At 30.2% G+C, this 16,884-nt stretch overlaps 1 protein-coding gene across 2 annotated transcripts in view; it reads left to right on the top strand.

The window, feature by feature from the left end:
- The window catches only part of Myd88 (myeloid differentiation primary response protein MyD88), a 41,611-nt gene extending 32,602 nt beyond the window's left edge, over positions 1 to 9,009 (top strand). For both annotated transcript variants that reach the window (XM_075368933.1, XM_075368934.1), the window contains exon 8: positions 1,046 to 9,009. In XM_075368933.1, coding sequence (XP_075225048.1) covers positions 1,046 to 1,457 — 412 coding nt within the window. In that variant the 3' untranslated portion in view covers positions 1,458 to 9,009. The remainder of the gene's footprint in view (positions 1 to 1,045) is intronic.
- Positions 9,010 to 16,884: the final 7,875 nt, after the last annotated feature.

Below are 16,884 nucleotides of genomic sequence, written 5' to 3'. Positions count from 1 at the left end.
GCCTTAATATGTGGCCTATAAGTCTGTCTCTTCTTTTAACTATATTTTTCGAAATGCTTCTTTCTTCATCTATTTGCCGCAATACCTCTTCATTTGTCACTTTATCCACCCATCTGATTTTTAACATTCTCCTATAGCACCGCATTTCAAAAGCTTCTAATCTTCTTCTCAGATACTCCGATCGTCCAAGTTTCACTTCCATATAAAGCGACACTCCAAACATACACTTTCAAAAATCTTTTCCTGACATTTAAATTAATTTTTGTTGTAAACAAATTATATTTCTTACTGAAGGCTCGTTTAGCTTGTGCTATTCGGCATTTTATATCGCTTCTGCTTCGTCCATCTTTAGTAATTCTACTTCCCAAATAACAAAATTCATGATTCAAATTCAACAAATTTATGATAAGATTATTTAAATTCAACAGTTATATTGTCTTACTATTTTAAAAAATCATTTCCCTTTTATATATTTTGGTCTTTTATCTGATCATTTTTTAGTTTTAAATTTATAAATATAAATATTATTCTAAGTATAATTTTTTTTTTTTAATTTTTACATATTACTAGAATTTCTAGATTTTTTTAATTTATGATGTGTTATCTTTCTTTATGTGTGATAAATAATCTGCAGTTGTTGATCTTTTTTCGTGTAAGCTCTTACATGTAAAATCTTTCTTTAAATGTCATCATTTGTTTGCAGACAGCAGTCACATTTAATTCTATAAATTCCTCCTTAGTTAAATTTATCCATGTTTTATTATGAAACAAAATTTATACAGTTTCTGGCCAAGAGGAGGGTGGCACTCCCCAACATATGTATATTTTGAATCATGATGATACTTGTAGGCTGCTTAAATGAATGGTATTGAAATATAGTTTTTCAACCTTTATTAATTAAATTTATTATATTTGAAAAGTTATCATTATCCTTTAATAATGATTATTAAAATATATAATATTTTTTTATGCAGTGTTAAAATAAAATGTTTGTATTTTACTTTGTGTTTATTTTTATTTAATTGTTTATTAATATTCTTTTCAGTGGTGTGAGAATACAAGAAATTTCTGAATCAGAAAATAATGAATTAAATGTACTGTTGAATACACAAAGTGTTGATCATAACGCTGAAATATCTACAGTTGAAAAATGTCAGCAGCTGGTAGTAGCACAAATCAATAGCAACTTAAATGCACCTCAAAATATACATAGTGTCGGTTATAACACTGAAGAGGTTCCAGTTGAAGGAAGACAACAGCTGACAGTGCCACAAATTAATTGTGACATTGTAGTGATGGATAAAGAAATGGAACAGGTGATACTGGCATCTGAAAATAAACTTAAAGGGAAAAGACAGACAGGTTTGATAAGCAAACATTTAAGGAACCTGTTCTCTAACTTCAAATCATCAAGAAGTAAAACTTCTAAGAATAATTGTCCCATTTTGGCTAATTAGGATATTTTATACTTTTCAGCTAATTAGTATGTTTATTCAGTTAAATTAATATATTACCTTATTTTTGTATATTTACTGCTATTCTATTCCAGTAAAAAATATTTACGCTGCGCACTGTTTCAGCATCCATTCGGTCAAAAATTTAAATAAAAAATTCAGTCATAAAAAATGAAAAAAAGTGGTTTTTCACACACAAAAAAACCACTTAAAAAACACTTTTTTTCATTTTTTATGAAATATTACATTTTTCCTATATTTAACATTTTATAATGAATGCAGTATCCACTTTGAAAATCTATTAAATCTTAATAGCTAGTGAATATATAAAAATAAGGGGAGAAAAATAGTTTTTCTTTTATGTATTGTATTACTTTTTGTCATGCAACAGCTAGGAAGACAAAGTGTATTAAGTATTACAGTAGGTGAAATTACCAGAATTTAGTTATTTAGGTAACAAAATTACAAAGGATGGAGGATACTAAAATCAGATAAGTAAGAAGTAAATAGTCTTTGCATTAAAAAAAAATTTGATAAAATTATGGAAATTGCAAAAAAATTATCATATTAAATGTAGTCAGCAAGACAAATAATAGAGCTTTTTGAAGCCTACTGTTAAATGAAGAATTTTAAATGGATTGACAAGTAAAAAATGAAGAGAAGTTGAGATAAATTGGTTAAAAAGGTTTGGGGAAAAAAGTTGTTGGGTCTCATATTAAGGAGATCTTGATTAATGAAAAAAATTTTAAGGTTGAAATTTACTGAAGATTCAAAATGTATATAAAGTTGATTTTTAAAATTTAGAATCTAAAAATTATGTAGAAATTAAAAAAATAAGTGCAATAAAAAAGTAATGAATAAGAACACAACAAAACTATTCTACTTACTTGAGGACAAAAAAAGGTGATAAATATTTATTTGTTATTTAATTGTTTTAGGATACAAGTAGTACGATTTAATTAATGTATTTATTATAACCCCATTTTAATCCATTTTGATTTATTCATGCTAAAATACAGTGCTAAAAATTGTGCAAAATACAGTGCATTTGGAATTATGGAAGTGTAATGATGAAACTTTCCTAATATATTTTATCATTTTATAGAAATTGATTATTGTAATATCAACTGGAATAGTTTATAAAAAGTGTTGAAAATGACCTCCTCCAATGTAAATACACTGCTTGTCCATAATCAGGGAGAGTCAGATTGGGTGATCGTGCCGGCCGCAAACCCCACAAAATGATTCATTCACCGAAGACATTTTGTAAAAAAATCATTGACCTGTTAACTGTGTGCGCTGTGATGCCATCTTGTTGGAGCCAACCGTGATTGATTTCTACCTCTGTTAACTGACTAATAAAGTTCATTAAAATAGCACAATAACGATCATTATTAACTGTATTTTCAAAAAAAGATTAGACCCACAGTGCGGATTTTACTCACACTGACCCAGACTCTAATTTTTGCTTCATGGAATGATTGTTCATGTAATTCATGGGTTTTGTTGTTAACTGCAGTGTATATTTTGTGAATTAATATACCCTTAAAGATGAAACCACGCTTCATCTATAAAAAACATAATGTCGAGGATACTAAGAGAATTTTAGTCGATAAAACATTTAAACCATTGACAGTAATTTAGTTTTTTGTAGTGATCTCTAGGTTTCAATTCTTGAATACTACTTTGTAGGGAAAAAGTTTGATTTCTTTTCTTACAGCTTTATGTGCGGTAGCAAGTTCAGTTTTTTTTTAAACCCCAACCCCCAAGGCTGGACCCACTGTTAAGCATTACTCAGCCTTAGGGGGTGCCATGCGCTTCTAACTGCACGAGTGATCATGCCAGACCTAGCTATGCCATTTTTAGCAGATGACTAGGTCTTTTGATGCTTTTGCCTGTAACTAGGAGACCCCAGAAGGGGTCCCTGGCTGGGACTACAGTCTTTTATTCACCTGCCGTATGACCTCAGAAGTCCCAGTCCATTCATCAAAGGTGGAATGCCGGAGCATTCCACCCCTCCTGAATGGGACTATCCGCCTTGCTTTACTGTACCCTCGAGATCCATTTCATTCCTTGTCATCCACCTCTTCTGCCATCTTCGTTTTGATGATATGTATGACTACAAACTTATTGTCTTCCAATTCCGTCTGCAGTGGAGCATAGCTGCCACTATTTTATCAGGAGACACCTCTCCCAACTGGGCTAATATCTCATTTTGCTCCTCCCTCCACCTGGATCAATAAAACATTGTGTGCTCCACTCTATCGCACTCTGCACAGTAGGGACACTTCAGTCCACCGCCTCTTCCTCTTGTACAGGTAGCTCTTAAAGCTCCCATGCCCTGAGAGAAGGAGCTCCTGTGTTGCCACACTTCCCTCCCTCTTCACTTGTTCATCAGCTAGTAACTCCAGTGGTAAGAGGATGAAATCACCAGAATAGCAGCAGTGGAGACTGGTAGGTACTCACAACCCTGATTGCTAATCAGTGCTGCAAGTCACCAAACAGCCACTTGCTTGCACAGGGCCCTCTTCCAGACAGGCACGGCATACAGAGCGATGGACAAACAACAGCTGTCGGCAGGCTGAGCTCCTTTGAACAAGCTCAGCCCGCCGACTCTGCACATGAGTCTAGAGATGGCTGACAAGGTTTTATGAGCCATGTCAACTGTCTCTGCAACATGTGGCTGGAACCCTCTCGTAGTATCCAGCCACACCCCTAAGTACTTGGCTGTGCTAACTGGCTCTACCTAAACACCTTTAACATGCAGCTTGATGGGTGCAAGCCGTCTTCTGCCTGCCATAACCAGTAGCTTCATCTTCTCTGGTGGCAAGCTCAAGCTCTAACATGGCAACCATCTATCAAACATGGCGACCATTTCATTCACCTTCTGCATAACATCAACCTCCATTTTGGCCACAATCACCATGGAAATTATCCGTGAACTTAGTCACAGAGATGCCATCATATGCCAGGTTGTACAAATGAGACCAAGCATCAATCCTTGAGGCACACCACACTCCATTTGCATTTCCACTTTTCTTCCTTTGACATGACTCTCAATGTCTGTGAAGTAGTCTAGAAGAATTCTCATGAGTTAAGGGCTAATCTTCCTCCTGTCTAGTTTGTCGACAATACTTCCAAACGGCACTGAGTTGAACGCATTCTTTTCATCCAACAGTACCACGACTGGAATAGCCCTTGCCCTCCAGGAGCCAGCCGCCACGTCACCAACCAGGCCCATCACCCTCCTGATTGCCTTTGCTGTCGTACACCCTTTAGTGAAGCCATACTGAAAGTTGTTGAACCCACCCGTTGCTGCTATTTTCAGTGACAGACGCTCAGCCAACATCTATTCAAACAATTCACTGATATTGCTCAAAAGGCACAAGCGACGGTACCCAGTCGGGTCACCCTCAGCACATCTGCCTTTCTTGAGGAGCATCACCTTTGCTTTCTTCCACTCCAGAGGCGGGCATCCTTGCAGCAGAACTAAATTAAAAACCATCAGTACCTGTTCTGCTGTAACTTCAACTGCCGTTACAACAGCCTCATCCATGACACCATCCAGTCTCGGGCTCTTCTGGTTGCCCAAAGCAACTCATTTCTGGAAAACAGGGTAATTCCTTGAAAACAGCCACTCTCTCATATGAGAGAGTGGCTGCCACCTCTCTCTCGTATTCTTCCAAGGACTTCTGGGGAAAAGGGCTGCAACACAGGCCCTAAATATGCTCTCAGCCAAGACAGGTAATGCCCTACTGAACTTCCCAGTGACAATTTGGAAAGTGCTAGCCCAAATGTCGCCCTCTAGCTGATCGCAGATTTCCCTCCATTTCCTCTGCTTGCTACCTAAAATCACCTTATACTCTCATCTTCAGCAAGCACACCTTTACATACCAGCTTCTCCTCTCGGGCCCCCTCCTCTTAGCACACTGGAGCCACCGTCTAGCATGGATGCACCTGGCTCTCGCCTTCTCTACCTCCTCATTCCACCAATACACTTATTTCTGGGAAGATCATTTAAATGCGAATGACTCTTCTGTAGCCCGAACCACCACTTCTGTCAAATTTCCGGGTGAAATAGCAGACATATGACCCAGGTACGCTGACACCGCTTTTGTAAACCTTATCAGTCCGATATCGTGCTGCATTGCTACCTTACGCATTTACTTTGATGGACTTCTGGCTGTAGCATCCAAAATATCAAGCAGCTTCTGTTTGTTAAGTTTAGGTGGTCTTCCACTTCAATCAGCATCTTCAATGGAACGTGTTGCCCAAAATTTTTCAGTAAGATTTTGAACTGCATTGTGGTGAGAAACAGGAGTATTTGGAAAATTTTCAGAAAACTTGTGCTTTTCTAAATCGTATACTTGTCATGTTGACTGAGAAAAATGCATTCCTCTACCAAAGAACAACTATGTTTGTTGCAACTGTTGGTTCCGATAAATGAAATAACAAAAACAAAATGAAGCACCTTCAATCACAACTCCACAATTAAAGTCTAATTTATTATTGATCAATCCCCAAAAATCCCACAGAAAGAACCAACTTAACCTAATGTCGAAAGAATAGAATGCAGCGCATAATTCTAAAATATATTGCACAGCAACTTTCTGAATGCATTGTATAGGGGCAGTTTCAAAAGTAAGACATAGTTTTAAACAAGTTAGAAAATTTTATTCAAATTACTTTCGGTTGAATTGATCAACTCAGATTCCATTCATATGTGTTTTTTGTTTTAGAAATAATATTGTTTTTAATTGAATTGCACTTAACTCTTTGACTGTCAGTTCTATTAACATCAGATGTAGCAGTTATTGTTAACTAACAGATTCACTAGGTCAGATCCTATAACAGTTTTTATTATCTGTCGTAATAAAGTAATGCATCTCTTGAGTTCTGTGAATTAATTTGCAGACTCTGCTATTTCTTTTTTATTATGCTAAATTAACCTTGTAAATAGCTTCATATATCGCCTAAGTGTAGAAGTTGAAACAAGTTTTATCGGCTGAATTTGTTTAGTTCAAGTGTTCAATACCAAATTGTTTACCTTCCACTGTAAAATTCTTGCTAGTTGAAGCAGTAAATTTAATAGAAATCAACTTTCATCTCGAACAATTTTAAAAAAAATATTCTTAACCATAGATTATCAGAAAACAAAATATTTATTATATTGTTAATTGGAATTTCCTCCTGAATTCAAAATTGAAAAAATTAAGAAGATATCCCTTTTAGTTATGGATAAATTAAATTTAAAATCGGTTAATGTTAATAAGTATTATCTTACCAATCATAATTATGTGAAAAACATAAACATAAAATAAGTATGATTTCTGATTTATGTTGTTTTTTTTTTTTTGTTATGAAAGAATGGGCATCAACAAACTATGGTCATTATATGCCTGTGGAAATTACTAATATCCCCTCTTCAAGTCTGGCAGTCAAAGGGTTCATATTTGTCATGAGGATGATTTTGGTATACTAATGAAATTAAAAAGTAATTTATTTTAGTTTAACTAAAGTAGGGATTATATTTTTAAAAGCCTGCATGTTATATTGAAAGTACATTTTTTAAGAATAATATATTTTAAGTTTATTTTTTTTATCAAACTCGGTTGCAATATTTTAAAAAAAGAAAAAGTAATACCTTACAGTATTACTTTTTGCAAGTAAATTATACCAATAATATTTTTATATAATATAAATAAAAAGCAAAATTGTAAAAGCATCAGTCAATTCAAATTATTAATAATATATAGCTAGTAAATTTTTTCATAATGTAGTTTATATTTTTTATAACATCAGATATTATTCTATTAATTTAACTTCTTCTTATTAGGGAATTTTCTAAAAGAGCTATAAGATAAATTTAATAGTGTTGTAAGTAAAGAGTAAACATAGTTGACAAATGTCATCAAACACCCTTTCATTGCCTAGTTGATCTATTAATTAGTTCATTAATATTAATTTTAGAGTAAATTTATGGGTGGAATTTTATTATTTCAATCATGACTGAGGATGCAGAATCCTGTGGAAGTACTTTCGTGAAAAATCTCAGTAATGAAAATATCATCAAAACAATAAATAAAAACAGAAAAGAGAGCTTGCTTAAACTTTAAAAGCTGTATGCAAAATAAATATTCTTTTTATATTTGATTCCAATACATACAGATAAAATATTACAAATAAATATATTTGCGGTTCCCAACTATTTTAACAAGAGATAACATCAGTCATCAGTTTTAATTTTTCTTCAGTGCTTATTTAAACTATTTACTTAGTAAATATGTAAATGAATAAACCGCCAAATTTTTAATTTTAAGCGAAGTATATGTGTATTATATTAAATAAACCAAGTAGTGCAGAATATTTATTGGTAAGACATATCTTACCTCAATTTTTCATGAAGTACTTTTGCAGGATCCTGCATCTGCAGTCATGATTGAAATATTTCCAAATTATTACTATTTCAATCATGACTGAGGATGCAAAATTCTGCGAAAGTACTTTCATGAAAAATTGAGGTAAGATATGTCTTACCAATAAATATTCTGCACTACTTGGTTTATTTAATATAATACACATATACTTCGCTTAAAATTAAAAATTTGGCGGTTTATTCATTTACATATTTACTAATTAATTTGGCAACTGCAAGCTGACACCCAATTATAAACACTGCCTTTTTTTTTTTTACAATAAAAGATGAATTTTGTTTAAAAGTTATAAGCCTAATTGAGATTCAAACTCTGAACCTTCAGATGAAAAGAAGATACACACGCATAGACCTAGCTTTGATGTGTGATTTGAGTTGACCTTTTCGATTGAATACCAAAATAAAGCGTAAAACTTTCTTGCTTTTTTTGAAATTATCAATGTGCTGCTAAGAGGTTTGACGGTATGCACATTTACATGATGCAAAATATTGTCAATAGAAACAGTACCTCTTACGTGTATACTATAATTTTTTACTACTAATTTATATTTTTAACAAAAAGGTAAATAGTTTAAATAAGCACTGAAGAAAAATTAAAACTGATGACTGATGTTATCTCTTGTTAAAATAGTTGGGAACCGCAAATATATTTATTTGTAATATTTTATCTGTATGTATTGGAATCAAATATAAAAAGAATATTTATTTTGCATACAGCTTTTAAAGTTTAAGCAAGCTCTCTTTTCTGTTTTTATTTATTGTTTTGATGATATTTTCACTTCTAAGATTTTTTAAAAATTTATCTTGATTTTTATTTATATTTTGTGTGTATATTTTTTAGATTAAACAAGAATAATTCTAAGTAAGTCTCTTAATAAGATTTATTTACACTAAAGTTCTTTTCTGTAGACAAATCCTTTTTTTATACATAAATTTATTAATATCTGATTTTTTATATTAATTTATTTTTATATATTATGTAATCACTCATAACATCATATTTCATTATGTTTGAAGTATGGATTATTTTTGTATATAATATATAGTAAAAAAATATAGTTAAAAGCAGTGTTCAAGCTCTTAACATTCACCTGAATAAACTTACAGGATGAATAATGGTGAGTTTGAGAATTTTTTTATAGTACCTGAATGCCATTATGTGTCTTAATAAAATCGTAGAACAAGTGCTCTCATGTAACTTTTCCTTTAAATCAAATTTATAAATATATTACTCATATCATATTGCCATGTTTGTGTTATATAATTTATATACGAGCTTGTATTTCATATATATATATATATATATATATATATAATATTTGGTTCATTAATATTAATGAATAGTTATTTTATAATTACTTTGGTTACTGTATTAGTTGTTACTATTACTATAGAAAATGTTGATATATATATTTTTTTTTTTTTTTGCTATTGTACATACAATCATTGATATTTGTATTTTATATTATTTGCGCATTATTTTTATAAGGTAAATGCTTCTTGCTCTGTATCTGAATTGTGGGGGCAGTGGTATATTACTTAGGGCAAACAGGATGGTTATAGTTTCAAAAACTTCTGCTTTATCCAAATCATCTTATGTTATGTGCTGAATTGTTTGAAGAAAACTTCTCTGCCAATCAGTTGGCTGGAACAGGTGTAAATTACACAAACTCACGACAGGCAGATCATTTACTGCTCTAGACGTGCTACTTTCAGATGAAATGATGACCAATTATCATTACCTTAAACCAGGTCAGTCGGGGATGTGCTAGTCAGTTGTGGTCGTTCTACCCAAATTGAAATGTAGATTGATAACCAAGATGATCGATAACCCTACATATTTTAGATTGTTGTTGCTAGAGATGCTTACATTCTCAATAGTAGGCAAATGATTGCTGTGGAGATTGTCAGGAGAGCGATATTCTATTCACTCCACGATTCAGTTATACGTATGAGTGTAATCCATATTTCCTATATTATGTCACTTCCTGATATTGTACCATAAATTTGTTTTACAGTGGAAAAGTTATTTATTATAATCAAGTTGCTGCATTACATTTTAAAAGTTCCTTACTATCATTTGAAATATATCCAGTATTGCTTTATGGGCTATGACTGTACAAGATGGCTTCAAAAACTACAAGGAATGCATTTATTTGACAAATTATGTATACTGTGGAAAGTTTTTACATTATTTCCTTTAATATTAGTTGTTGATTCTGTTAAAATAATCTATCAATCTATTATTTTTGTTTAGAATCTAGGTTCTTCAATCTACTAAAAAATTCCTTCCCTCCCTAATGATAAATAGTTAGGGATATTTGTAGGTTTAGGATATTAGAGGATTACATTGATTGTAGATAAACTTGTAGTAGGGTGCTATGAGTCGCTGCCAATATTTTCATAACTTGTAGTAGACTAGTACCCTTTATGAATATCGTTATTTGGAATAATGTATATAAGAATTTCTCACAATGAAATGTATCATTTGTTAACTTCTTTTTCATTGTCATTTCATCATATTTTTTTTTAAATTGTAGTAATATTTATGATCTTTATTTTTTAAAACAAAATCTAAACTTTCTACACTTTTTGGTGATGGAAATTTTAACCACTGTAGTGTCACCCATGTGATAAACACTCAGCTATTGTTGAAAAAATCAAGTATGTGATGTCATGATCACTGTTGACTTAGAAAACAATAATACAAGGATGTGGCTATTTAATAATAAGACTAATGCTGTAAAATATTTTTATTTTGAATTTTTACATATTTAGTTATTATCCCCTTCAATATACTTCCCGCCTCTATCCCTACAATGCTCCATCCAGATTTCCCATTGTTTGAAACTGTGCTGGAAGCTGTGGGCTTGTCTAACAACACAGTCTGAGCTGGTGCATTGTTCTGATAAAGAACCCATTACTTGTTCTGTTCTTCCACTATTCAGTTCAGTTTTTCTTATTTTTTTCACGGAGTTAAGCAAGGACCTTGTATAACGACAAGAATAGTTAACCGACGACCAGATTACCAATTTTTAAAATATTTTTTATCAATTTTTGACATGGAAGGGCGATCTGGGCGAACATCATCATCTTTGTCTTCTCAGCGATCTTTGAAACACTTAAACCGCTCAAAAATGTGCGCACGTGATATAAACATTCATTGGCATATAATTTTTTAATAAAAGATAAGTTTTAGTAGTAGTTTTTATGACAATTCTTTGCTCTAATAAAATATTTGTCATTTTTTCGGCAAAACAAAAAAACAGATGTTATTTAAACAAAGGCCACGGCCAGACTAATATATCCACAGAAAATGGAATGGCAACAATCGAAAGAGAAGGCTTCACACTACACAACTGTTGGTCGTACAAATTTGGCGCGTGCACAGTTCTGTAGCTGCATTAGTCTTGTTATTTAATAGCCTCACCTTGTATATCTCTCAAAATTCTTTCAAACAGAAGATGTTTAAATTTCAGATTAGTTTTAAGCTACTTTTTATATCATCAATAATTCAACACTAACATATATGGCATTTTATTAAGTCATGCAGTATTTTGTAATTTTACACCACCATTTCTTCTTCTTTTGAAGTTGGAATCGGGTGATGTCTTTATTAGGAGTGAATTTTTAGTGGTTTTGTTTACAAAATTAAAATTTTAATTATTTAATAAAAGATATGTCACCACATACAGTATTAATGTATATATACATACCTTTGTTTATATAAAATATATTTTATTTATCGTTATTATTTATAAATTATATATATATTTGTTGTATGAATTCTGTTATATTTATTTTATAATAAATAGCTTTATTCAATAATGCAGTTAGTTGTGATTTTAATTTAAATTTTATAAAAGTAGTCCATAACAACAAACCTAAAAATTTTGAAGTTTTTTGCATGATTTCTTAGTGTCAGTTTAGTTGAGTTTCAGTCGACTCAAGATTGTTGATTTTAATGTATGTAATGATAACAGACTGGATGAAATTTTCATCGAGTGCCATTTTTCATATGATTCGCACAACACACTGAGGCATTTGTAAATTGTTTTGCGCATACCGATGAAATTTCAGTAAAATTCTATTGTTGTTAAGCATAAAGATAAGTCTATACATTTTCTAATTATTTAATTTTGTACATATGTTTTTTTAAAGAATATACAATCAAATCGATTAGAATTTTGAATTAATTTTTTATAGATGAAGATTGTATAGTCTTAATAGATGATGGAAGAAAAAACAGCAATACTTATGAAAGCATTTCCGTACGTCTCAAAACATGTAAATGATGTTTTGGCAGTTTAATTACAGTAGGAAAAAGTCTGGGTTTGAATCATGGTCAGGATTGGCATTTTTTAACCAGCCACAAATCAAGCAAGTCTAATTGTATAAGTACATACAAAGGTGTAACATCATAGGTAACAAAGTTAGTTTTTTTAATAATAAAAAACAAAAAAATAAATTTTCTTTACCGAGTAAAGGAAGTGTTTCATTTTTCAACAAATACTAAATTGTTACTTTATTAAAAAGAACTTATGTTTGTGTACTGCATGATTTAACAAAGACAAATTTAATAGATCAAATTTCCATCTATGAGTTGTTGCTAAATTGAAGCGTTTTAAATTTTATTTATTATGGGCAGTGAAAGATTGTTCGCATATGACAATAATGTATAGAAAAGATTGTGGTAAAGCTCTGAAAATGATGGCAAAGCCAGGATTGACACCAAGAAAAGTGCCTGTCTCTTACCAAAGGTTTCTTTCTGTACTGTGTTAATTGTAGAAAATACAAAATACAATGAATAATCTCATTACATCATATGTAACTCAAGTCTAGTAGCAAATAGAATTGCACTTTTTACATAAAACTTCTTAAACATTTCCAGTTACAGAAAAGAGTGATCCATCAATCTTGTATGTTCAAGTTAATCTGATTTTAACGATTGTTTTTTATTTTATGTAGTTAATTTTTTCTGGTGGTGGTCCAATCTCAACTTTGTGGTAATTCTTTATTAAACGGAATTACAGTGTCTTTGTAAATGATTTGAAGGAATTTTTGTTCTTTTTTTTGCCAATTATTGGTTAATACTGAATTCTTATATCACTAATATTATGCTGATGTCATTCTGGTATTCGTTTTATTTACACACAAAAATCAAGAAAACTTGAGTAAAAAAATAATATACATTGCTGCATTGGTGAGTCTTGACTCATATTCAGTAGTAGTCTACATACTCTGAAATAAATTTTTTATTTTTCAAGACGCAGGTTTTTCTATTGTCATTTTTAAAAGTATAAATAATACTTTTTTATATTCTTCATATTTTGACTTTTCATCATTAAATTAGAATTATTATTAAAATATCTTTTTTCCTGCTAAGATCATCAATTTTTATATCGAGTACAATTAATCTACCTTTCTTATTGCTTTCTCATAATTAGATCACATGGAGCATTTCAGATATACTCCATTTTCAAAACTCACTGTACCAGTATTTCTACTTTGTAAGGCTTTATGTACCATTAAGTCATGCCTCTTACTCCACTCAAATCAAATACATCATCTGGCTAGTCTTTCTTCCTGTTCTTTATTATCTATCGGTCACAATACATTCATTTATTTTTATATTTATAGATCTCCTGTTCTGAGCAAATTAAGATTCTTAAACATCCGCTTTAATTTTTACAATTATGAATTGGGTTTCATCGAGTTTTCAGTGAGATATATCCTTCTTTTATTAAATGTGTTGCAAAGCTAGAATCTTGTTTTCCATACTTAAAAGATCTCATATGTTTGTTAAATCTTAATTTTAACTTTCTTCCCATTTGCCCGATATACGTTGCTGCATCACATTTACATTTTATTTTGTATGTACCATTTCAGTTATAAATATCTTTTTCTTTTATATTGATATTAAAAATCTTCTCAAGTGTATTATTTGTATTTACAGCTGTTTTTATGTTAAAATTATTGAAAAATAGTTTAATCAAGTAAATTTGTTTTCCTGTAAATGTTAATTTAGTCCATTTATAGGCTTCCTTATTGGTTTTTATACTTTTGCTTCTTTTATTCTTTATCATTCTTCTAATCATTACCTCTTTTATCTTATTTAATTCTTTTAAACTTTCATTAATGGCAAATCATGTAATCTATTATTCATGTATCTGAAAGACACTAATTTAAGTTCTATTGGATGATTTGAGTTACGATATAATTTGTTCATTTCTTCTAAAATGAACAAATCAGTACGATAAACAAGATTTTAACTATGCAGCAAAAATAAAACTATGCACATTTAATAAAAGAAGGGCATACACCATTGAAAATAAAAGACTAGATGAAACCGATTCACATTTGTGCAAAAGGGAAAAGTTATTTTAGAAAATTTAGAGTGGGAAAACGATTAAAAATAAACAGATTAATAATTAAGTGGATGTTTTATTTAAGAATCTTAATTTGCTCAGAATAGGAAGTAGATAATTATAAAATAATTGGATGGATTGTAAACAAATAACAGGAAGAAAGACTAGCCAAATAATGTATATGATCTGAGTGGGATGAATTGGCATGACCTAATCCTACATAAAGCCTTACAAAGTAAAACTGCCAGTACAGCGACTTTTGAAAAGTAATCCCTGTCTGTATCTGAAATGCGGAAACATTTGATTTAATTATGACAAAGCTAAAAAAGATAGTTAGTTGGTCTTGATATAAAAAAAAATCATTAATTAGGTCTAGTAAGTTGATAAATTGATTCACCGACTCCTAAACACCAGAATTAAAACTATAATTGAAATAGGATTATTTTCTTATTTTTATTATTTTAAAACTTACTTTATTGAAATACCCTTGTTTTATAATTTTACAAAGAATTCTTTTGTATACAAATCCATTTATACAATAAACATTTTTGTATATATTTTTGAGAAAATAAAAATTCAAGTGAAAACATAGGGAATATAAAAAAATACTGCATTTTTTTTACAGCCATACGTACTTTACTTTATATAGTTATATTAAAAAAGCAAAACTAAATATTCAATTTCTGCAAAAAAAGAGTTAAATTAATGGTATCAAAAAATATCAAAACTAGTAATAAATAAACATTACATAATAATATATTATATAGATCCTATCAGGAATGGATGGATATGCTTCTCCATGAATAAAAAAGGTGCCTGGCCTTTATCAGCATCACAAAATACACTATTAACTAATAAGCAGTAGATTTAATTAAAGTTAATATTAATTATTTTAAACATAGACATAGGAAACATTGTTAAAGTAAAAATGTGAAGATTCTAAAAAAAAATTACATAAAATAATTCACTAATCGGAAGAAATTAATGAATATTATTTGAACACATATTTACGAGGTCTGTAAATAAAGTAATGAGACTTAGATTTTTTGGCAACCAAAGTGACAAAACTGTAAAGTTAGTGGTAAACATATGGTTATATGAACAGCTGATTTATATTAGGTATTAATATTTTTAGTCAATTGTTACCATGTGAAACATATACAAACTTTTCGTAAAACGAGTTTTTATTGTGCGTTACAAAAATGAGCGATACTAATTATGAGGAACATTGTTTAATTAAGTTTTGTGTTAAACTCAGTGAGAATGCTACTGAAACTTTTTCAAAATTGAAAAGGGCGTACGAAGATGACAATCTGTCATCTCAAGCCCAAGTTTTTAGGTGGTTTAAAGCATTTTCAGATGTCTGGGAATCAGTTGCGAAAAATCCAAGCTCTGGAAGACCGTTAATGTGAAAAAGTAATGACAATGTTGAGCGAATTAGAGACTTGATATGGTACAACCAGCGATTAACTGACAGAATGATTGCAGAATAATTAAATTTGAACTGCAGAAAAGAGTTGCCCAAGTGAGACCAGCCATTAAAAAAAACTGGATGCTGCATCATTACAATGGACCTTGTCACACTGCACTCTCAATTAATGATTTTTTGGAAAAGATTCCTGCGCTCAAAATATTTTTCAATAGCACCATCTGAATTTTGAATATTTTATTGTAATTATAACAATTACTAACATTATTTCATGTGCTTGTAATTAAATAATTATATGGTCTTCAATTACATTATTTTTTTATCTTATAATTTATTTGATAAAGACATGATCTAAGAGTAATGTATTATTATGTAACGTGCACAATAAAAGATTTATCTATTTTAAACTACAATTCTGCAGATTTTATCAGTTTTACTTGGTTACTAATATTAGGTGCATATAATTAAAAATTACCCTACTTTTCAAAAAAAAAAAGATAATACATGTTTAATTGAATATTTTATATATTAAGGATTTTTAAAAACATCATACTCAATAAATTTACACTGATACCTTTTTTCTTTAAAATACTATTTTTCTAAAAATATATAAGATAAATCAACTTTGTCAGTTTAAAAAATTACTTTATTCTAAGAAAAACAAAATAGTCAGACTAATGAGGAAATAAAGAAGATGAAATCCATCTTAATGTTTGAAAATATACAAAAAAAAACTTCTGTTTTATTTACTCCAAAACAAAAATTTGTTCTAAATTATGTCCTAGGTGGGAATGAATCTATCTCAAACAAGAGCAAAGTGGGTCATGAATTAAAAAATAATTTCATACTTCTTATTCTATTAATAATTACTCTATCAATTATTAACATTTAAAACAATAAACAATTAATTCATTAGTAATGTTCAGCTGTAATACTTACAAGAATAATGTTATTCAATCTAATTAATTTATGAGTAACATCTTATACTATAAAAACAATTTGTCAGATTTCAAACAAAATTAGAAGAGCAATTATTTTTTTATTAAGTGATGTTTAATTAAATAAATAACTTCCTGTACAACAATGCTTTAATTTATACAGTACAGAATTAATCTATTATTTATTTTTTATTTAATGAAGGTTTTTGTGGTATACTTACTCTAAATCTCTATGCTGTACTGTACTTATTTTAAATAAGTA

This window comes from Lycorma delicatula, chromosome 6, assembly GCF_047948215.1.
Source record: "Lycorma delicatula isolate Av1 chromosome 6, ASM4794821v1, whole genome shotgun sequence".
In the NCBI taxonomy this organism is placed as follows: Eukaryota; Metazoa; Arthropoda; class Insecta; order Hemiptera; family Fulgoridae; genus Lycorma; species Lycorma delicatula.
The sequence above is the reverse complement of the archived record's forward strand: the minus strand, read 5'-3'. Positions and strand labels throughout refer to the sequence as shown.